The following is a 22,921-nucleotide window of genomic DNA, read 5'->3' as shown; positions in this document are numbered from 1 at the left end:
CTGCATATCATACTTCAGTTCATATGTGTATGTATCAATGCATATGACCCAGTGTATGTTTACATACATATGTATTGGAATATCCTTATAAGACAGGTCATCTCCCAGGGCCTTTTGCTTATTCTTACCCAGATTGAAAGAATTACCACCCCCAAATGGAAGTGAATATGAGAGACCCCCTGTTAGCCCAATGAGCTCCCTTCAACCCAAAAGCACAACAAATAAACTCTCATTTCCTCCTTTCTCCTCTTTCTAATACCTGATAGACAAAGAAAGACAATGAAGATAAAATTTGATAAAAAATAAAATGTTGACTGACCTTCACATTTTCATTATTTCTACTTATGAACACAGGAGGAAAAAAACTTATAAAAGATGCAGATGAGTCGTTCAATTTCCATAAACAAACACTACACCTGGCCAAGCAAACTTTTCTCCTTAAAAGCTGAATGGGGAAGATACTTCAATACATAGAGAACCTTAAGTTACCAAACCAACTTTAAAGCTGCAAAGCATAGGATCAGACAAAGCACAGGCCTAGAAAAATGATCAAAAGCTTTTTGGGGAGATGTAGAGCTGAGAACACAAACAAGAGACAAGGTTAATGGCCCATGTAAACTGAATCGGTAAATTAAACACGATGTCGTGAGAATTACAAAATGAGAAACATCACATCACAAGAGGAATTTCACACTGCCAAGAAATGTAAAACAAAATGAGCCTGAAGAACAGCCTAGAGACTGAGCCAAGGGCTAGAGTTATTATTCTCATTAAAAGGGAGTTCAAAGTCATCTTGCTTAATGGTTGGAATGACTAATAGAAGTAGTAAAAACAGTTGTATTTAAATTTGTTCATGTTAAATTGGGAGCATAAACTGAGCAGCCTTCCTACCTAGTAAGACGTGTTCAAAGTAGATTATAGAATAGTGAGAACAGTTACCGTATGTTAAAAAATGTGTTGATGCTTTAAAAAAGCAAAAAAATGTTAGATTAATTTTGGCAAATTTCTGACTTCATTTTATTTTTTTTCTGACTTCATTTTAAAATAAGTAATGATGAAAGACATTGATTTCTACTGGTTTTCTCCCTCCCTCGAACCCTCTTCCAATCTTGCCCTCTCTCTGTCACTCCCTCCCCTCCCCTCTTCTCTCTCCCCCCTTGTCTTTCCCTCTTTCCTTGTTTTCCTCCCTCTCTTTTTCTCTCCCTTCCCCATCACCTGGCACATTCTCTTTGTTCAATTCTCTTAAACTTTGGCAGAACTTTGTGTGTGTGCGTTGGTCTTGGGGCTTTAATTCAGGGCTCGGGCACTATTCCTGAGCTTATTTGCTCAACACTAGTGCTCTACCACTTGAACCAGAGCTCCACTTCTGGCTTTTTTGGGTGGATAATCAGAGGTAACAGTCTCATGGACTTTCTTTCCCAGGCTGGCTTCAAACCCCACTCCTGAGCTAGGATTCCAGGCCATGAGCCACTGGCTAACTTCCGACGGAATTTGTAAATGGCAATGCACTCGTTTAAGTAATGGAAAGGTACCTGCATCAAATCTTTTTTTAATCTTTTTTTTTTTTTTTTGGTCAGTTGTGGGGCTTGAACTCTGGGCCTGGGCGCTGTCTCTCAGCTCTTCAGCTCAAGGATAGCACTCTACCACTTGAGCCACAGTGCCATTTCCAGTTTTCTGAGTGGTTTGTTGGAGATAAGAGTCTCACAGCTTTACCTGAACCGTGATCCTCAGATCTCAGCCTCCTGAGTAGCCAGGACTACAGGTATGAGCCACCAGCACCCAGCTTTAATCACTTTTTAAAAAGTATTTTCTTTTGTTTTTTGTGTATGTGGTACCAAGGAATTGAACCCAGGGCCTCATGCACGCTGGCTAAGTACTCTATCACTAAGCCACATTCCCCTTGTTAAATCACATTTGTCTGATCATCGCATGTACACAGGTAACTGGAAATTTTCTAAATTTTCTGAGCTGAATTTTTCAATCCTAGTCAGGACATGTTCCAACTCACATAAGTCAATGAAGATTTAACTAAATAGGTTTTTTGGTTTTAAACTGTCTCAGTTTTTTTTAAGTCCACGAATATATATCATGTTATAATCACACACAAAAGACGGCTTTCTTTGTGCAGTTTCTACTCACAGAATGAAAATACTTATTATACATTGAAAAACAAGTAAACGCAGCCAAGTACTTAGGTGCATAATTACTCCCATAGTAAAGGAGTTATTATTGCTTTTTGTTTCCCTAAGGTCTTCAAATATACCCATACCTACTCAGAGGAGTGGGGATTTCATTGTCAAAGGGTGGCCGGGGTCATTCTGTACAGGTAAGGGACTGGCTTGAGACTGGATGGGAAGGCAGTAAGGCCAAGCTGGTAATAATCAGAGGGACAAGATGACCAGGTATCTAGAAACCACCACAACAAACCACCACCTTGGGAATCATAATCCTTCCCTCCCTCTACCTAAGAAAAATCTTCACAAGCCTCCTCTGAGGACTATTCCTCCCCCACAGGGCAAACTTACTTTATCCAAGCTTATAAGATAGATGAATAAAAATCAGAGACTTAATCACTTTTTCACAATAAGGAATCTATGCTGGGTGCCAGTAGCTCACAACTGTAATCCTAGCTATTCAAGAGGCTGAGATCTGAGGATCATGGTTCAAAGCCAGCTCAGTCAAGAAAGTCTATGAGACTCTTATCTCCAATTAACCACCAGAAAACTAGAAGTAGAGCTGTGCCTCAAAGTGGGAGAGTGCTAGCCTTGAGCAGAAGAGTTCAGGGAAAGGGGCTGGGAAGGTGGCTCAGTGGTAGAGCGCTTGCCTTGCATGCATGAGGCCCTGGGTTCGATTCCCCAGCACCACATAAGCAAAAAGAAAAAAAAGCCAGAAGTGGTGCTGTGGCTCAAGTAGTAGAGCGCTAGCCTTGAGCTGAAGAGCTGAGGGACAGCGCCCAGGCCCAGAGTTCAAGCCCCACGACCGGACCCCCCCCCAAAAAAAAGAGCTCAGGGACAGCGCCTGGGCCCCCAGTTCAAGCCCAGCACCAGCACGAGGGAGGGGAGGAGGGGAGGGAAGGTGGGAAGGAGGGAGTTCTCAAGAGAAAATGCTTAAACAGAATCTCCAAAGATGAATGCTTGCCCCCTTGCAGCTGAGTGAGGCTGGGAGGGAGGGAAAGAAGAAGGAAGGAAGGAAGGAAGGAAGGAAGGAAGGAAGGAAGGAAGGAAGGAAGGAAGGAAGGAAGGAAGGAAGGAATTAAGGAAGGAAGGAAGGAAGGAAGGAAGGAAGGAAGGAAGGAAGGAAGGGAAGAAGGAGAAAAGGGGAGGGAGGAAAAGAGAAAAAGGGGAGGGGAAGGAAGGGATTCCACATAGCATTCATCAGCCATCAACCATTTCCTTCACAAAGTTCCATTTTCCAATTTTCCCAATATTGCTTAGTATGCAAATCGACACCAAAAGAAATTAAGCATCAGTCCCTGAGAATATAATTCTCTCATGTTGCCAAGGTTGCTCATCATAAAAATCACCCTTAAAGCAGAAGATAAGCAGTAAGATCTGTATCAATGGAACTATGTGGCACTCCACTTTTAAAAATGGGCCAACAAATGATGTTTTTAAGGAGTCCTAAGGTTCTAAAAGGCATGACTCCCACCTACAGTAAAGGTAAGACCCACTCCACAATGTATGAGCTACAAAAGTTACTCACTGCATACTGGAACTTCTCATTGAATTCACGGTCATTGGCCTTCACCATCCGCTCCACTTCTAAAGAAAAAGAAAAATCAGATATGAAGCTATATTTTAGACCCACAGAAATACACATCTTATTAAAATTCTGTCATGTAGGTTACTTTGTTGTCAAAGAGGACAGAGATCCTTTCTTTTGTCATTGAAGGATGGTGCTTTCTTCTTCTTTTTTTCCTAGCCTAAATATTGGAACCTCTGTGGGAAATCCTCAAAATGGAAAGCTGAAATGTGTCTCATTGTCTTCTTAATACCATCCACACTGAAACACATGAAATGTCACCAATTTCTATTTCTACTCCACAAAGACTTTCTCTAAGCCTCAGTTCCTAAAGGCACACATAAAGAAAAGTCACTTTTAAAGATTAAACAAGTCCCTCTAGTCTCCAAGCTTTCCTTTCTGCCTTTCTACATGGAACAGGGGCCGGTGAGATACATCAAGGATACCAAAAACATCATCAGCTCACAGTTTAAAAGATGAGAGGAATTCAACTATCCTACTGGGGGGGAGGGGGAAGAGAGAGAGAGAGAGTGTGTGTGTGTGTGTGTGTGTGTGTGTGTGCGCGCGCGCGCGTGCACACACACACCAATCCTGAAGCTTGAACTAGGGCCTGGATACTATCCCTTAGCTTTTTACTCCAGACTGGTGCTCTACCACTGAGCCGCAGCTCCACTTCTGACTTTGTGCTGGCTACCTGAAAATCAGAGTCTCACACACTTTCCTGCCTAGGATGGCTTTGAACCACAATCCTCAGATCTCAGCCTCCTAAGTAGCTAGGATTATAAGTGTGAGCCACCAGAGCTCAGTGGGGGGGAGGGGTGTGTGTGTGTCTGTGTGTCTGTGTCTGTGTCTGTGTGTCTGTGTCTGTGTCTGTGTGTCTGTGTGTGTGTGTCTGTGTGTGTGTGTCTGTGTGTGTGTGTACATAAGAGAGAGAGAGACAGAGAGACAGAAGTGAGGGTTTAGGTAAAAAATTCAGGGAAAAAATTCTCTCAAGTTCTTAATCAATAACTTAAGCTTTCTTCTCTTCATTTTCTTTCATTCTGCACAATCTGGTCCATGTGGTTGGAAGCCAGCACAATTCATTAAAACCATGAAGCAAGAACAATAAGTAGAGGGAGCTTTAAAGAGAAGAGTTCCCCAGCCTCCAAGATTTCTTCATTGGATTACTCCAAGAACACATTCTGATACAATTGAAAAATATGTGTCTTGAACTGGAGTTTCCTATTGAAATTCCATGGTGACCTGCAGTGACATTTAAGCAGAAAACTAAAGAGAACCAAAGGAAAGGGGGAAGAAAATGTCCCACTTAAAAAAATTCTTATTCTCACAAAAGAGCTTCAAAACAAAGTTAAGGGACTGAACAAATACTAAAGGTCTTGCATTTGTTTCCCTCCTGACCCTCCAAATTTTCTCATCATGTCCTAATGATAAGCTTCAGAAATAAAACATTTATTCCAATTTATCCTCCTCCTAGCATGAACTGAGTTACATAACTTAAGGAAAAGTGACAAGATTTCTGATGAACCCTTGGCACATAACTATTAGTACATATGTACAGCTGCAGAGTTCAATTTTACTAGAATAAGGTCAGCAATAACAGTGAAGGTTTATTGACTAGTTCTTAAAAGTTACATCCCCATCCTAATTGCCACTGGCTCATGTCTGTAATCCTAGCTACTCAAGAGCCTAAGATCTGAGAATCACAGTTCAAAACCATCTCAGGCAGTAAAGTCTTTGAGACTTATCTCCAATGAACCACCAAAAAGCTGGAATAAAGCTGTGGCTCAAGTGGTAGAGCACCAGCCTTTAGCAAAAACTTGAATTCAAGCCCCACTATTGGCATACACACACAAGATTTGCCCAAATACCAAAGGACCTAAAAGATGGGGGTATTTAAAAAGACTAAGAGGGGGGCTGGGAAGGTGGCTCAGTGGTAGAGCGCTTGCCTTACATGCATGAGGCCCAGAATTCAATTCCTCAGCACCATATAAGCAGAAAAAGCCAGAAGTGGCACTATGGCTCAAGTGGTAGAGTGCTAGCCTTGACCTGAAGAGCTGAGGGACAGCGCCCAGGCTCAGAGTTCAGGCCCCACCACCACCAAAAACAACAAAAAAAAGGTAGATGACAGATTCATCAATTATTGATTGATAGATAGACAGATGATATAGATGTATGACAGATACGCAGGTGATAGATAAAGATAGGGAGATGAAAGATAGACAGACAGATAGAAAGATGATGGACCCTATTATTTCCATTCCCTGAAAACACGTAATACAATGACTGTATATCAACTTTGTGAATAAAAAAATACTTAACTCAAGCTCTTTGCCTGGATTGCTAGCAATCCATGCAATTCATTTCATGGGTTACAAACTCAGTGACCCAAACATACAAATTAATTCTCCAAAAACGACTACCCAAATGCAATGGAAACCTAACTGTAGATCAACAGTACTACGCTAGACCAGGACAGTCAGACTACGCTGTGAAGATTGGGTCCTGGGGCCAATGAACATGCCAAGAGCATCAGAAAGTGTTTCTACCGTGAGGCCATTAGTTGTTCAAGCACCTATGCAGCCAACCCCCAGCTTCCAGAAGGAAGTACCAAATCCTGCACTCTGGATTTCAAGGTCCAGAATGAGAATGAGGCCAGCTCTTCAGAAACCTGAGCAGCAGAAGCCATCTCTCTCCGCTGCTTACCTGGGACGCACACAGGCACTCTGGAAGGCTGCTGCTTCCATATTGTGACCAAGATGACTTATCTAAACATGAAAGGCAGAGTACCCACACCCCAACATGCTTTATTGGGGGGCGGTATTGGTATTTGAACTCAGTTTTCCCCTTGCTCCAGCTAGGCAAGGACTCTAGCACTTGAGCTACACTCCCTAGCCTTTCTTTTTTCACTTAAAGATGGGGCCTCATCCTTCTACCTGGGGGAGCCTCAGGCTGAAATCCTCCACTTCCCATGTAGCTAGGGATCACCGGGAACCATGACATCCAATTGATCGGTTGACTGGGTTAGCTTCAAATCACCCTCCTCCTAGCTTCACCTCCGATGTAGCTAGGATTAGAAGCATTCAATAACACACACACACACAACACACACCCTCTAAAATCCCTTCCAGGGTTTTAATTTTCGTTCCTTTTAAAATCAGAAGGAAAAAATATAATAACAGATCCATGATAATGGATCCAGCATGAATTCTATTTGTCTTTGTATTGACAAGAGTCATAAAACATAACTTTTTAATATTTGTTTAATGAAGGAAGGAGAAAATAAAGGCCAAAAGTGCCTCAAGACCATGGAAGACAGAAAGCAGTCCTGCTCTGAGTCTTGCCACCCCACTGTTCATAAACATTTTGAGGGCTCCCCTTGTGGAATAATGTGTCCCTGCTCCAACAACTCCTTTTAGAATCAAGAACAGCTTTAGCTACTTTGAAGAAGGCCCTTAATGATCGACTTCTTTTGCTTCCCATATTACCAAAGTAATGAGATCTGAATTCAAGTTTTTACCCATGACCCATACTCTCTGGGCTGCTTTGAGGAAAAGCACAGACACGCTTTCAGACAAATTGGCCTTTGAGTCTCCAGTGTAGGTTATACAGCAAGGGTAAAATCACCAAGGGCACACAGAAAAAAATCATCCTGTTTTCAAAAGCCAAGTCAGTGAGCTGGGATTTCTCACATCTCGAAGAGTATGGCTTGTGTGTGAATGTGGAAATCATAGAGAAGAAAGCCTATCTCAGGGAAAATTCTGATTTCCCACCCCACCTATGACAGACTGCTATATCTCCCCACACACTCTCAATGTCCTACGCTTCCTGGAGATGCTAGCTGAGTTTCAACAAATGACAGCACAGCTTTCTTCAATGTTTTAGACAAGGTACTGCTCCGGGGACACAATATTACCTCTGCTGACTGTTTCCCCCTGGAAGCCCCAGGGTTGATCCAAAGGCCTCTATGCTCTGGGAAATACAACATTTTCGTGATGTTTAGTAAACTATTTTTTTCCCATTTTTTACGGGAGGTGTACAAGGGGTTTCAATTCAACAAGACAGATTCTGAGTGCAAGCAAGGCATCTTGATCAATGATATCCCTCTGTGAATCATTTTTAAGCCGCCATTGCTACTGAAAAAATTTAAAGTATAATGGTAAAAGAATACTGGGAAAAGGCTGGGAACGTGACTTAGTGGTAGAGTGCTTGCCTACCCTGCATGAAACCCTGGGTTCCATTCCTCAGTGCCACATAAACAGAAAAACCAGAACTAGTCCTGTGGCCCAAGTAGTAGAGTGCTAGCCATAAGCAAAAGAAGCTCAGGGACAGTGCTCTGGCCCTGAGTTTAAGCCCCAGGACTAGCAAAAAAGAAAAAGAATACTGAGATAAGAATATCTGTAATCCAGCTACTCAGTAGGCTGAGATCCGAGGGTGGAGGTTTGAAGCCCATGCAGGCAAGAAAGTCTGTGAGACTCTTATTTCTATTCTACCAAAAAAGGCTGGAAGTGGTACTGTGGCTCAAATGGTAGAGGGCTGGCTTTGAGAAAAGAGGCACAGGGCTAGTGCTTAGGTTCTGAGTTCAAGCCCTAGGAGCAGCACCAAAATAATAATAATAAATTTTCATGTTGCTTCTAGTTGTCTGAAGAAGTAGGTACTTACCAAGCGATTTCTTTTTAGCACCAAACATGATTGCAGCCTGTCTTTCACTAGGTCTTGATGGTTGGCCTAAACAAAAACCAAGAGAAACCCTCACCATTAGTATTTGAAAAACACTGAATAAGCAGACATACACACTCTTTCATTCTCTGAGAACAGCTTAGAGGACTAGGAAGTAACTGACACAATAAAGAGTAACCGATTCCATTATCAAGCCTAAATCTAGCCAGATTGTTGTAGTTCCAGAAAAAAAAAATAACCATCTACATCATGAATATGTTGGGACTTGGGAACCTGCATCCCAAAGGGACAGCTTCAAGAGCAAAGTTTGCCAGGCACGGATGGCTCAAGCCTGTAATCCTAGCTACTCCAAAGCCTGAGACCTGAGGGCGGAGGTTTGATACCAGCCTGAGCAGGAAAGTCCGGGAGACTTATCTCCAATAAATTACCAAAAAACCAGAAGGGAATGGCACAGATTCCCTACAATAGATGGGTGGACCCAAAAACTATGGTACCTATATGCAATGGAATTTTACATAGCTATTAGCGAGAATATTATGTCATTTGCAGGGAAATGGATAGACAGAGAACAAATCACGTTACATGAAGTAAGCCAAGCTCAGTGAGACAAACAGCACAAGTACTCTCTCATATGCGGAAACTAGATCTATAATACACCAGGGCATGATAAATTCTATAAGACTCTAGGCATTCATGCACAGTGAGACCAATGGAGGATACTCTTAAAGGAGGAATACAAAGGTGCAAGGCCTATATGCATATGAACATATAAAATAATATTTATGGAAATGAATTCCAGGAAATATAAACAAGAGGTTTTTCTTTGTTGTTGACCTTCTTTTCTTTTGGTCTTGTTTGTTTGTCCATGTATCTGTCTTTGGAAGGGGAAGGGGAAGGTCATAGTAATGGAGGATCAAAGGTGAACAAACACAGCAGTGGTACCCATAGACATTATGTTGAAAATGAACTATACAACTTATGGGAGGAAAACAACTTGTGGGAGGGAAAAATTGTGAGTGAGAGAAGGGGTGACACTGTCCAAAAAAAAGTATTCTTTACCTGACTTATATAACTGTAAGCCAGCCTGGGCAGAAAAGTCCATGAAACTCTTATCTCCAATAAATCACCAGAAAACTGGAAGTGGCGCTGTAGCTCAAGTGGTAGAGCGCTAGCCTTGAGCTAAAGAGCTGAGGGACAGCGCCCAGGCCCCCCCCCCAAAAAAAAAGTTGTTCAATCATACAGGGACCGGAGAAGAGGAAGAATGGAGTTGATGGCTTAGTAGTTCTAAGAAAAGAGACCAGAGAGGAAGTTCATCATTCCCCACCTCTCCATTACGAGCCTCCTAGAATCTCAAATACCTGAAACCGTCAGGATGTCTTCCTGTTGTACCCCTCTCAATGGGCCTCCCAACTGGAGCCACTAGCACGAGCACTAGCTTTCCTAGGCCCCGTATTACCAAAATGGACAAATCCAAGCAAGAAGACAAGGTTAAGTACTGCTCAAGCAGGAACGGAGCTCAAATCAAAGGATCAACAGCTCCCTTGTTCCCTCGCCCAAGCTTTCTACTGTCTGGCTCCAAGGCTGCCTGCCCCACAGCATCCCTCCTAACCCCTTTCTGCTCCCCCATCCCTAGGCAGTCCCCCGCCCACCCCAGACTAGGCCTAGGGCATTTCTGCTGACCAGCATGCGCCCTTTCCCTGTACTCTTCACGCATCTCCCTTGGACTCCCAGAGATCAGTGTTCACATCCAAACCAGACTCATAGCTGGGCGCACCTCTGTAATCCTAGCTACCCAGGAGGCTGAGATGTGAGGATCCAAGTTCAAAAAGACAGCCGGGGCAGGAAAGCCCATTAGACTGTTACCTACAACAACCCACCAAAATAGCCTAAAGTGGAGCTGTGACTCAAGTGGTAAAGTGCTAAAAAAAGCTCAAGGACAGTGCCCGGGCTCTTGTGTTCAAGCCCTAGGACCAGCATCAAAAATAGGCCAAGTCTTTTCTGTGAAATATAACTTAGACCAAACTGAATTTGCACCTTTGAAGAACTTCCTTTGCTCTTTGTTACATATACAAATGGTACCAGCAGGTACAAAATGACATTAGAGCCAGGCATCAGTGGCTTATATCTATAATCCTAGCTACTCAGGAGGCTGAGATCTGAGGATCGAAGTTGAAAGCCAGCCCCTGCAGTCAGGTCCATGAATCTCCCATTAACTACCAGAAAACCGCAAGTGATGCTGTGGCTTAAAGTAGTAGAGCACTAGCCTTGAATGAAAGCACTCAGGAACAGCACTCAGGCCCTGAGTTCAAGCCCAACAACCCACAAAAAGAAAAAAAAATGACATCAGGAGAGTTCACGCACAAACCGTGTAGAATGACAGTTGTATGTGGTGGCCCTACTCGGATGGAGAAGAACAGCTGCTCTAGTCTAAGGTTACTTGTTAGGGCTTGAAAATTCTCTCTGAGGACTGAAGTCCACATGCTCTTGTTTTCTCTGGCTCAGATTCCCAGGAGCATGAAGAGGGAAGAATAATTCTTTAAGCAAGGTAACAAGAAGGGACTTGCAGGACAGGAAACAATGAGAATACAAGCAGAGGGTCAACAACACTTAAGATGTTAATAGGAATGCTAGCCAGTGGCTTCCTCACTATAGTTTGCTAGATTGGCCTGAAAAAGAAGTATAAATAACCAGTAGAAAAGCTGCACCTAGCCTAGCGCTGGTGGCACATGCCTGTAATCCTAGCTACTCAGGAGACTAAGACCTAAGGATCATGGTTCAAAGCCAGCCCAGGCGGAAAAGGCCATGAGACTCTTATCTCCAATTAACCACCAGAAAACTGGAAGTGGTGCTGTGGCTCAAAGTAGTAGAGCCCTAGCCTTGAGCAAAAGAGCTTAGGGACAGCACCCAGGCCCTGAGTTCAAGTCCCATGACAACAACAGCAAAAATAAAAACAAAACCCCCCCAAAAAAAGATGCACCTAAATATACTTCTGCAAAATAACTATGGGAAAATATCCTTTTGTTTCGTAGCACTTCCAACAATTGTTTCTCATTTTGAAGACTCCTAAATAATCCATCTTAAAGCAATAACCATATCCTTCCTAAAATTACTTTTATGCCTTACTGTTCAGAGTTTTGTTTTTCAATTCAACACAACAATTTGAGTACAATGCATCTTGATCAATGTCACCCCTTCCATGTTATAATCTTACTTTTAATTTTCTCTAATACAACCTTTCCAAAATTGTTGTTTTGTTTTTGTTGGTTATAGGGCTTGAACTCAGGGCCTGGACACTGTCCCTGAGCGTCTGTGCTTGTGGTAAGTACTCTGCCACTTTGAGCCACAGCTCTACTTCCTGTTTTCTAGTGGTTCCTTGGAGATAACAGTCTCAAGGACTTTCTTGCCTGGGCTGAAACCCAGAACCGAGATCCTCAGATCTCTGATTCCTGAGTAGGTAGGATTATTGGAGTGAGCCACCAGTGCCAAACACAAATTGCCTTTTTTGGGGGGAAGGGGGCGGGGGGGGGGGTTGGTCATGGGCCTGAACTCTGGGCCTCAGTGTTGTCCCTCAGCTCTTCAGCTCAAGGCTAGCGCTCTACCACTTGAGCCACAGCGCCACTTCTGGTTTTCTGAGTGGCTTATTGGAGATGAGAGTCTCACGGACTTTCCATCTTTGAACCACAATCCTCAGATCTCAGCCTCCTGAGTAGCTAGGATTACAGGCGTGAGCCACCAGCGCCCAGCTTCCAAATTGCCTTTTAAACCCTTCATTTTGAAGATATATCTTTTGAATGAATCTGTCTAATTTTAGCCATTTTTGCTTTGGGACAAAATATTATCTCCTTTAGTGATTAGCCCAGAATGATCTATAATCACTTTTGTATGAATTAAACCATATTGCTATGTGATTTTAGAAGTGTGTGTATGTATGCACACGTGCATATGATATGTCCATGGGAGGTGAGGGTTTCCTAGGATTGAACTCAGGACCTGGGCACTGTATGAGTTTTTTTAGTTCAAGGCTAGCACTCTACCCCTTGAACCACAACTCCACTTCCAAATTTTACTGGTTAATTGAAGATTAAGAATCTCATGGACTTTCCTTTCCTGGGCTGGCTTTGAACTGCAATACTCAGATCTCAGCATCCTGAGTAACTAGGATTACAGGCGTGAGCCACTGGGCCTTGCATTTACCAGGCAAGTATGCTTCCACTGAGCTAAATCCCCAATCCCAGGAGCTATGTTTTATTAGTGATCTTACTCAAGTGCTTTTTCTCCCTGAAGAACTGACCTTCAAGCCCTCATTTCTTCTGATCCAGTTTTTTCCTGGTTACAATTGACACCTGGCATCATTTGTAGGAGATTCATACAAATGAAGGTTTCTAGTTAAACTTCCAGAAGGTAAAATTTAATCTTTCCACTGGTGCACTTTTATCAACTCACCAAAATGACCTAGCTGACCCCAGCTCCACTTCTGTATGACACTGGAGGAAAGAAAAAGTCATCTTTTGTAGAACCCTTGGGTCAGTGAAGGCCTGCAGAAACACAAAAAAGCAAAATCAGGTAAGAAGCTGGGCACTGAGCCTCAATTCTGTAATCCTAGCTATTTGGAGTCAGAGATCAGGGGATTATAGGCCACAATCCCCACCTCCACCACCACCCCCAAAAAAGCATCAAAGATTCCATCTCTACCAGTGGCCACAGGAAGAAGTATAAATAGGAGTATTTCAATCCATGCCTACCCAGGTATAAACTGGGACCCTATCTCAAAAATAACCAAAAAAAGGATCTGGTAGCTTGGTTCAAGTAGTAGAGTACCTGCCTAGCAAGCTCTAGGCCCTGAGTTCAAACTCTGATACTACTACTACTTCTTCTTCTTCTTCTTTTCCCTTTTTTTTTTTTTTTTTCCTGGTCCAAGGGCTTGAATTTAGGGCCTGGGCACTGTCCCTGAGCTTCTTTTGCTCATGACTTGTGCTTTGCCACTTCAGCCACAGTTCCACTTTTGGATTTTTTGATAATTTATTGAAGAGTCTCATGGACTTTCCTGCCTGGGCTGGCTTTGAACAGTCATCCTCAGATCTCAGCCTCCTGAATAGCTAGGATTACAAGTGTTAGCCACCAGCACCTGTCCAACCCAATGCTGCTTTAAAAAAAAATCAGATACGGGCTGGGAAGGTGGCTGAGTGGTAGAGCGCTTGCCTTGCATGCATGAGGCCCTGGGTTTGATTCCTCAGCACCACATAAGCAAAAAAGAAAAAAAGCCGGAAGTGGCGCTGTGGCTCAAGTGGTAGAGTGCTAGCCTTGAGCTGAAGAGCTGAGGCCCAGAGTTTAGGCCCCACAACTGGACCCAAAAAAAAAAAAATCAGATACAAGAATATAGCCATTGTTAATAAGCATTTGTTCATTCTGGTACAGCATGAATGAAGTTCAGTATATTTCTAGAAAATTTGCAAGTGTGTCTTTATAGAGGGAATGCTATAGAAACACATATGTTCTCTACAATATTATTGAAGTGCAAATCATTCAAAAATTAATCATGAAAACTGCAATCAGAAAAAATCAGATACAAGAATATTAATTTTAAAAAGTAAACTCTAGAAGTAGGAATTTAGGATTCTAAAGTTCAACCATTTGCAAATACGGAAGTGAACAAGAGTTACATGGATATATTTCCCATTTTTAAAACTTACCCCAAAGCAAAGGAAATAGAAAAGTAAATGCTGTTGGTCAGGTGTTATCTTATCCTTGACTTCATCCCATGCAAAGAGTAAAATGATGCACTGGGTACTGATGGCTTGTACTCGTAATACTAGCTTTTCAGGAGGCTGAGATCTGAGGATGGAGATTCAAAGCCATCCTCTGCAGGAAAGTCCATGAGACTCTCATTTCCAGTTAACCACCAGAAAGCTGGAAATGGAGTTGTCGCTCAAGTAGAAGAGCACTAGCCTTAAGCAAAAAAGCTCAGGGACAGTGCCTAGGCCTTGAGTTCAAGCCCCAGTAATGGCAGGGGGAAAACACATATATATACACATACAATTCAAATTATCGTTTCCTTGCGTAAAAGGCAAAAATCTAGTAATGTTTTACATATATATGAAAGAAGTATGGGGGAAAATAGAAAGAATCAAATTAACAGAAATAATAGGAATTTATAAATATATTCACTTTAGAATATATGTATCCTGTCTTTTTTTTTTTTTTTTTTTGGTCGGTCATGGGGCCTGAACTCTGGGCCTGGGCTCTGTCCCCCAGCTCTTCAGCTCAGAGGCGAGCACTCTACCACAGCACCGCTTCCTGTTTTCTGAGTGGTTTATTGGAGATAAGAGTCTCAGCAGACTTTCCTGCCCCAGGCTGGCTTTGAACCATAATCCTCAGATCTCAGCCTCCTGAGTAGCTAGGATTACAGGCATGAGCCACTGGCACCCGGCTTTATATGTATCCTTTCTATACATATAAATTTAAAATTTCAGATTAAAATTCTAATTTTTAATCTTAAAATGTTGTCATTTTTCAGAAAGCATTAGCAATTGAAAGTTGACTTCCGTGTGGATTTTCTTCCCTTTTATCTTTCAAATTTCATGTTTGAATCTTGGTTGCAGAAAATAATTCTTCTAGTAAAAGAAATGGCAAAGTCAAAGGCAGACTTGAACTGACACAGGAAAAGTAGAAGAGTTAGTTCCAGACACCTTGACCTTTGCATAGACACAGCATGACAAGCTGGTGGTGCTAGTTACCAATCAGCATTGGGAGGAAGGCACTTTGTCCAAGCTCAACGCCTTACAGTGAACACAGATCTGCCTGGGTATTCATGACTCAAGGCTTTAAGCAAAGGATTAAAATGATTGTTCCGTGTGTGAAGATCTAGGGCCAATCACCAATCAAGTGATTACAGACAATTCCCCCTGCTCCAGTTCTACCTCACCAGGCAACACACTGGTAATAATTACACACTGGTAATAAATTGCTTTCCCGGAGAACCCTTTCCCACAGGAAAAGGACACACTAGTCATATTAAAGAGAACATTCTGGTTTTCCTGACAACTGTATCAAATATTCCAAATTTAAAAGTTGTCATTCTTCTTGTGTGTGGTGGTTCTGAGGCTTGAACTCAGGGCCTGGGCGCTGTCAGCTTCTTTACTCAAGGCAGGTAGGTACTCTACCATAATACTTAAACAGTACCATTGTTCCACTCCTGGCTTTTTAGTGGCTAGCTGGAGGTAAGAGTGTCATGGACTTTCCTGTCAGGACTGACTTTGAACTTCAGTCTGTAGAATTCAGCCTCCTGAGTAGCTAGGATTACAGGCGTGAGCCACTGGTGCCTGGCTTAAACACATGTCTGTCATTTATTAAAACATTTAAGACTTTTGTTCATTGGTGTCTACACAATTACTATAGAATGCATACATGTACAGTTATCATTTCAGAGACTAAATCAGCCAGTTTTATCTCATCACTTGCTTAGTTTACCCCTGGAAGATAGATCTGCTCTTAGTTTGCTATTGAATTATAGTCCTAAGTCTCCAGAACAAATTGATCACTGCAGCCATACATAGTAAACTCACCAAAGGGCCCCCCAGGAAATCGCCTGCCCAAACCACACCAGACAGCAGGAGGTGGTGGTTAGAAGCTTGAATTGGCTGTCAGATGGCCTGATGTGTTTCCCATTTGTTCGACTATGTTATTAAAGGACCTGGGTTGAAACTCTCAAGGCAAACCTGGGTGGCTGTGGAGACAGAAGCACAAAATGAGAGTTCTTTAACACTAATTATCAAGGCAAACTTCTGAACATGTGTATGTGTGTGCTGATACTAGGACTTGGAACTCAGGGCCCTACATTTTCACTTAGTTGTTTTTTTTTTTTCCTCAAAGCTGGCACTTTACCACTTGAGCCATAGCTCCACTACTGGCTTTTTGGTGGTTAGTTAGAGATAAGAACTTCAGGGAAGCCAGGTGCTGGTGGCTCACTCCTGTAATACTAGCTACTCAGGAGGCTGAGATCTGAGGATGCAGTTCAAAGCCAGCCCAGGCAGGAAAGTTCGTGAGACTCGTATCTCCAATAAACCACCAGAAAACTGGAAGTGAAGCTGTGGTTCAAGTGGTAGAGCGCTCGCCTTGAGCAGAAAAGCTCAGGGCCTGAGTTCAAGCCCCATGACCACCACCAACACCAACAACAACAAAAAGTCTCATGCATTTTCTGGGCTGGCTTCAAACCATGATCTCATCCTCAAGTCTTAGCCCTGAGTAACTAAGATTACAAGCTGTTCCCTCTCCTCTGAGCCTTTCCCTTCCTTCTCCTGATCGTCTCCTTCCCTCACAGCTAGGGCTTTTGATTTGGTCATCTTCCTTCCTTCCCCTTCTCACTTCTCCATTTCTCCACCAGTTCTGGAGCCAGCTCCCCCGCCTCCCCAGGTCTGGTCCCGCTGACCCGTCACTACCAGCAAGTTCCCCTGCATTCTAAGTCTGCGTTTTCTCATCCATCCACATAACTCATAGGGTTATTAGAAAACAAAACCAAGCCATGCCTGTGATCCTAGCTACTCAGGAGGCTGAGATTTGAGGATTCTAGTTCAAAGCCAGCCCAAGCAGGAAATTCCTCAAGACTCTCATCTCCAATTAAGCACCCAAAAGCCAAAAGTGGCTTAAGTGGTAGAGTGCTAGCCTTGAACAACAACAAAAGCACAGGGATAGCACTTAGGCCCTGAATTCAAGCCTCTGGAGTGGCACCAGAAAAGAAAAGGATAGAAAAGGAAAGGAAAGAAAAGGAAAGGGAAGGAAGGGAAGGAAGGAAGGAAGGAAGGAAGGAAGGAAGGAAGGAAGGAAGGAAGGAAAAAGAAAAAGAAAAGGATGGGAAGGGTCAGGAAAATTTCACTGAATAAAATACATTAAGGACAGAAATGGAGAGAGAGAGAGAGAAGACTGAAGGGCACTATTGGCTCATGCCTACAATACTATTCGGGGGGCTAAGATTTGAGGATTGAGGCTGGAAGTCAGCCTGGACAGTAAAGTCCATGAGACTCATCTCTTATTAACTACCAGAAAGGAGAGGGGGAGGGAGATGGGAGGAGAGGAGAGAGGAGAGAGGGGAGAGAAGTAGGGAAGAGAGAGAGGGGGAGAGAAAGAAAGAGGAAAGAAACAGAAAGCGGAAGAAAGGAGGGAGGGGGGAGGAAAAGAAAAGCAAGGCAAAGTAGGTTGGTTAGTTTCATTCCAAGGAGAGCGACAATTTCCAATTTGCTTCAGTAGTTTTATCTACTAAATGAAATTTTCCAATTAACATGTGAACAAAATCAAATACTCCTACAAGCAAACAGAGAGAGAGAGAGGAGAGAGAGAGAGAGAGAGTCGGTGCCCAGTAGGACAGGATGGATTAAGGGAGGTTCCATTCACTCCTTCCAGCAGCTGCCCCTGAGACACAGATTGTTCAGGGGCACAGGTGTAAAATCCTGAATTTCCTCCTCCCTTGCCAATATGCAACCCTCAGCCCCCAATTAACATCTCCTTCCAATTTCTTCTCCTTAGAGATGGTCTCACGTCTGCGAAACAAAAAAAAGAAATCAAACAATCTCAAAGGAACAGTTTTCCTGTTCTGGAAACAATATTCACCACCAAAAACCCACCCCCCATCCAGTATGGTGGGCGTGCAACAGTGCACTCGGTCACCCCAGAAGCATGAATGAATGAAAGCAGACGATGCACTGGAGTTCAAACAGGTGGCCAAGAGGAAACCTCGAAAATCAAAATAAAACCAGCTACTACTAAAGTCAGGGACACGACCCACAAACTAAGAAGAAAGGGGCATTGATGTTCCTCCCTTTGGTAATTATAGGCAATATTAACTGAATAAAAGTTGAAATTTCAAACGGAAAAAAAAAAGTCTTATCGCTCATCCCCAACTCCCTCCTCCCCCAGATTACTTATATTTATAGAAATAGAGATTATTTGCTCAATCTCAACCGCACAAATGAAAAATAGTACAGCAAACCAGGAAATCTGGAAGAAAGCAAGAGAAATCAATCAGCCCCTTCATCTCTCCCCAAACCATAGACACTTCTGTTTGGACTCACCTCACCCTGGAATGAACACCCTACCCCGGAGAAAGGCTTTTCTGGAAGTTGAGAAACATCAGACCGCTTATCTGTTCCTGCCACCAGACCAGACGGAAGAGGAAAAAACGCAAAGCTTGTGCTGTAATAATCACACAGAAAACAAGTTGTGTCTCTAGGGGGCATTCTTGAAAAACCTCAGCTCAACTCCGGGAAAATAAACTAAGCTTTTGACCACTTATCAGAACTGGAAGTTGCTAGGTAGCAACCGGAATCTCATTTTCAAAAAAAAAAAAATGACAAAGAGGAAGAAGATACAAGAAAAAAAAAATGCTACCAGTAAAGATTTGATGGAGAAAAAAAAGCTCTCCTTAAATTTTAAAAATATATTTTTTAATTAAAAAAAAAAGCTGAAAATAGCCGGGTGTGCTGGTGGCTCCCACCTATAATCCTAGCTACTCAGGAGGCTGAGATCTGAGGATCATGGTTGGAAGCCAGCCCAGGCAGGAAAGTCCACAGTCCATAAGATTCTTTATCTCCAATAAACTACTCAAAAAAGCTGGAAGTGGCACTGTGGTTCAAGTGGTACAGCACTTGCCTTGAGCAAAAAGAAACCCACAAAACTCAAGGGCAGTACCTCGACCCCGAGTTCCAGCCCCAAAATGAATAAAAAGAATTCCAGAGGAAGGACTTAAACAATGGAGATGCCACCAGTACTTCTTCCAGCCCTGAAGATGGGAACATCTTTGGGGCTCTCACCTGTGTTCCCCAAATGAGAGAATGTGCCAGATTTCTACATCACTGCAAGCTCTGCTAATGAATTGGTGAAAAAGCCAACCCCAACGCTACATTTAACACACCAAGAAGGGCCAGCATCTTTCACTTCAATGCAGAGGACCCAAGGAGTTAACCCTGATGATCCCAGAGAGCAAGTGCTCATGGGAAATGATGTTTTTGAGTCTGTTTTTCAGGTTTTGATTTCCTACATTGCAATGAGATAAATACTTCACAGTGTGTCTTTTTTATTTTTATTTTTTAAAGAAAGGAAAGCCTTCCTTTTAAACATGCCTACACACGTCAGGATTTTTCCCCCCAGAAGTTGTGGTAGATTTGCCAGTAAAACACTGAAATCAAGCATGAGTTTTGCTGATTTTTTTTTTTTTTTGGTTGGTCACGGGGCTTGAACACCAGGCCTGGGTGCTGTCCCTCAGCTCTTCAGCTCAAAGCTAGCACTCTACCACTTGAGCCACAGCTCCATTTTAATTGGAGGTAAGAATCTCATGGACTTTTCTTCCCTGGGCTGACTTTGAACCATGATCTTCAGATCTCAGCTTCCTAAGCAGCTGGGATTACAGACAAGAGCCACTGGAGCCCCACAGGAAACAAGTATGTTTTAATGCTGTCTCTGTAACCACAGCAAATTGATCTCTAATGCTTTGTCAAGTCTGCTCTCTTGAAATATCCTGATACTGGGCTCTGAGATTTTTGCCGAGACAGAGAAAGTAAAAGAAAGCTTTTTCCCTTCTAAAACTCCCCAGCAGCCAAAAACTCTTAAGTTTCTGGAAACAAGACTGATAATATTCTTTTTTTGCAGGCTGAGAAGAGGCCCCAATCTCTTTTAACATGTTTAAAACAAAGCCTGGAATCCTAGCTACTCCAGAGGCTCAGACCTGAGGTTCACAGTTCCAAGCCAGCTCCTGTGGTTCAAAGCCAGCCCATACAGGAAAAGTCCATGAGACTCTTAGTTCCAATGCACTACCCAAAAGTCGGAAGTGGAGCTGTGGCTCAAGTGGCAGAGCTCTACCCTTGAGTTAAGCTAAGGGAAGCATCCGGGCCTTGAGTTCAAGACTCAGCACCAACACCAAAAAGATTTTTTTTTAAATTAAAAGACCAGAAGGAAGCTACCTTTACTAGTTATTTCAGTATACCATAAAATAGAGAGAGAGAGAGAGAGAGAGAGAGAGAGAGAGAGAGAGAGAGAGAGAGAGAGAGAGAGAGAGAGAGAATGTTCCTTCCAGAACCCTAGGAAATTGCTTTTCACCACCTTATTCCTTCTCCACTCACCCCCCCCCCACCTTCTTACTTGAATCACACTCCTACGCCATCATGCCCTTTTCTCTTTTCCTGCCTGAAACCAACTCAATCTCCCCATTCAGAAAGGCCCGCCACAACTGCAGAAACACGCACGTTCTCATGGTCTTGAGTGTCTTTAAAAAAAAAAAGGAAAATACGGCTTTCAGATCTTTTGTGACTCATGTCTTCTCTGCCACTTTTCCATGAGGGGCTGGGCTGAAGTTCACCATGAGAACAGCTTAAGTCAATGCACCACCCCCAAATCCCTACGGGTCACTTCCTGTGGGGAACTGACCTTCTATGAAAGACAGTAGCTTTCCTTACATTGACCAACAACATCAACAACAACAACAAAATAACCAAGCCCACTGTGGGCACCATTATGCCTTCTGTGGGATTTCCCATCCTCCAAAGAGGATTTTGAGTTGAATGTTACTTGTGACTCATCTAACTCACAAAAGGAGAATGACAAAGTACAAGCCCGAGACACTTGTAAGCTACAGATAGGGACCTAGACTTAAAAAAGAATATACAGGGGCTGGGAAGGTGGCTCAGTGGTAGAGCGCTTGCCTTGCATGCTCGAGGCCCTGGGTTCGATTCCTCAGCACCACATAAGCAAAAAGAAAAAAGCCGGAAGTGGTGCTATGGCTCAAGTGGTAGAGCGCTAGCCTTGAGCTGAAGAGCTGAGGGACAGCGCCCAGGCCCAGAGTTCAGGCCCCACGACTGGACCCCCCCCCCAAAAAAAAAAGCAATTTAAAGTAGCAGAAATGTAGTACTACATTAAAATTAAGCAGATAGGATTTTAATTTCGTTTTGCAGTACTCAGGTCTTATACCTGCTAGGCAGACATTCTACCACTTGCGCCATACCTCTAGCTCCAAATTGGTAATGATATGTGTATGTAGACATGTCTGTGTGTAGACATATATGTGTGCATAGATACACAGGTAGGTCAATAGATAATAGGTAGTTAGATAACAAATGGGTAGGTAGATAAATTGGATAGGGATAGACAGACCGACAGACAGGCCTACCAAATCCCTGGATGTTAAATTCATCCTTGTGGACCAGCTCCTGATCATAATCCCGCCTCTTTGTCCGGGGCTCAGACATAAGCCATTATGTCACCTAGTGTTTCTGCGTAACCCCGCTCCCCCAAACAAGGTAATTTGCATTTAACTTGCCCACTTGCATGCATTTCTGCACCATGTGTTCTAACATTAGATGACCCAGCTTTCAACCAGACAGCTTTAACCCCAAGCCAGACAAGCGGCCTCCCTCTCTATGGCTGTCAATTCTCAGAGCTTACTTCCAAATGAACGCTCCCCCCCCCCAGCCAGAACTCAGTCCCACAATGGACTATTGGCACCAGAGACAGAAAAACATTCCCCCCCTCCCTCCCCAAATGAAAGATGCATCGCGGGCTCCCAGGGCAGTACAGTGCCTTCCTCACACATCGTAAGTACCCAGGAGAGTTGTCTGGCCTCTACTCTTTATAGATTGACATCCTAAGTTCTTCCAGAAATACAAGCACTTACCAGAAAAGGGAGGAGAGGAACAATGGGTCCGGTCTGGATCGTTTCTTGCCATTTTAGAACCTTCAAGACACAGGGGCAGCCAGACACGCAAGCTCCTTGAACACGCCCTTATCCAGCTCCATTTTTTTTTCTCCCTAGCAGGCTGCCATTTCCAGCTTTTCAGAACTTCTTCTCGTCCTCCCATGACCCTTTTCCGTGCATCCGACAAGTCCACAGATGGGAAAACACTTTCCCCTTCTGTGATCCTAGGCAGAGTGTCCAAGCTCACGTTCAAGTGCAAGCTGTTCACCTGAAGAGTCAGACTCATACCGACCATACTCTCGTTATTTCTTCAGGACAGCCAGAGCCAAGTACCACACTGGGTCGGTTGAAAACAGCACACGTTGATCCTCTGAGTTTGGGAGGCCAGAAGTCCAAAAATCAACCCACTGCTGGCGAAGTGGGTTCACTCAGGAGGTTCTGGGTAAGAATGTGCTCCAGACCTGTCATTATTGACTTCGGTTCGTTTTTCATAGTTCTCGACATCTGTCTGCTCTGCGGATGCATCTCTCCCTTTGTCCTCACTGGACACCTCTCCCTGAGCATCTCCTCAGTGCCATCACATGACTTCTTTGGAAGGCCACCAGTCATTGCATTTAGGGCCCATGCTGATCTAGTACAACCTGGTTGCCATCTGCAAAACAGAAAAAAAAAAATGTTTACACACTCTGAAGTGCTGGGTGGCCATGAGCCTGGGGGTACACTACTGAATGCATACAAATGCCAAAGGAAATTCTAAGAAACAGCCAGTGTTGAAGTGACAGTGGTCCCCAACTGTAGGGGGCATGTGACAAGATATCCAACAGCTATCTA

General features: G+C 43.4%; 1 protein-coding gene across 3 annotated transcripts in view; it reads right to left on the bottom strand.

The window, feature by feature from the left end:
• Atp8b4 (ATPase phospholipid transporting 8B4 (putative)) overlaps positions 1-22,678 on the bottom strand; it is a 142,443-nt gene extending 119,765 nt beyond the window's left edge. For 2 of the 3 annotated variants that reach the window (XM_069988390.1, XM_069988392.1), the window contains exons 1-5: positions 22,070-22,678; positions 15,981-16,141; positions 12,862-12,953; positions 8,401-8,466; positions 3,703-3,761 (exon numbers count right to left, since the gene is read on the bottom strand). In XM_069988390.1, coding sequence (XP_069844491.1) covers positions 3,703-3,761; positions 8,401-8,428 — 87 coding nt within the window. In that variant the 5' untranslated portion in view covers positions 8,429-8,466; positions 12,862-12,953; positions 15,981-16,141; positions 22,070-22,678. Of the gene's footprint in view, positions 1-3,702; positions 3,762-8,400; positions 8,467-12,861; positions 12,954-15,980; positions 16,142-18,479; positions 18,560-22,069 lie in introns of those variants that run through there. The other variant, XM_069988391.1, reaches the window with a different exon arrangement.
• Between the last annotated feature and the right edge of the window lie 243 nt (positions 22,679-22,921).

This window comes from Dipodomys merriami, unplaced genomic scaffold (assembly GCF_024711535.1).
Source record: "Dipodomys merriami isolate MVZ:Mamm:240054 unplaced genomic scaffold, mDipMer1.0.p SCAF_357, whole genome shotgun sequence".
Taxonomy (NCBI): Eukaryota; Metazoa; Chordata; class Mammalia; order Rodentia; family Heteromyidae; genus Dipodomys; species Dipodomys merriami.
Note: the sequence above shows the minus strand (reverse complement) of the source record. Positions and strands in the feature narration are given on the sequence as shown.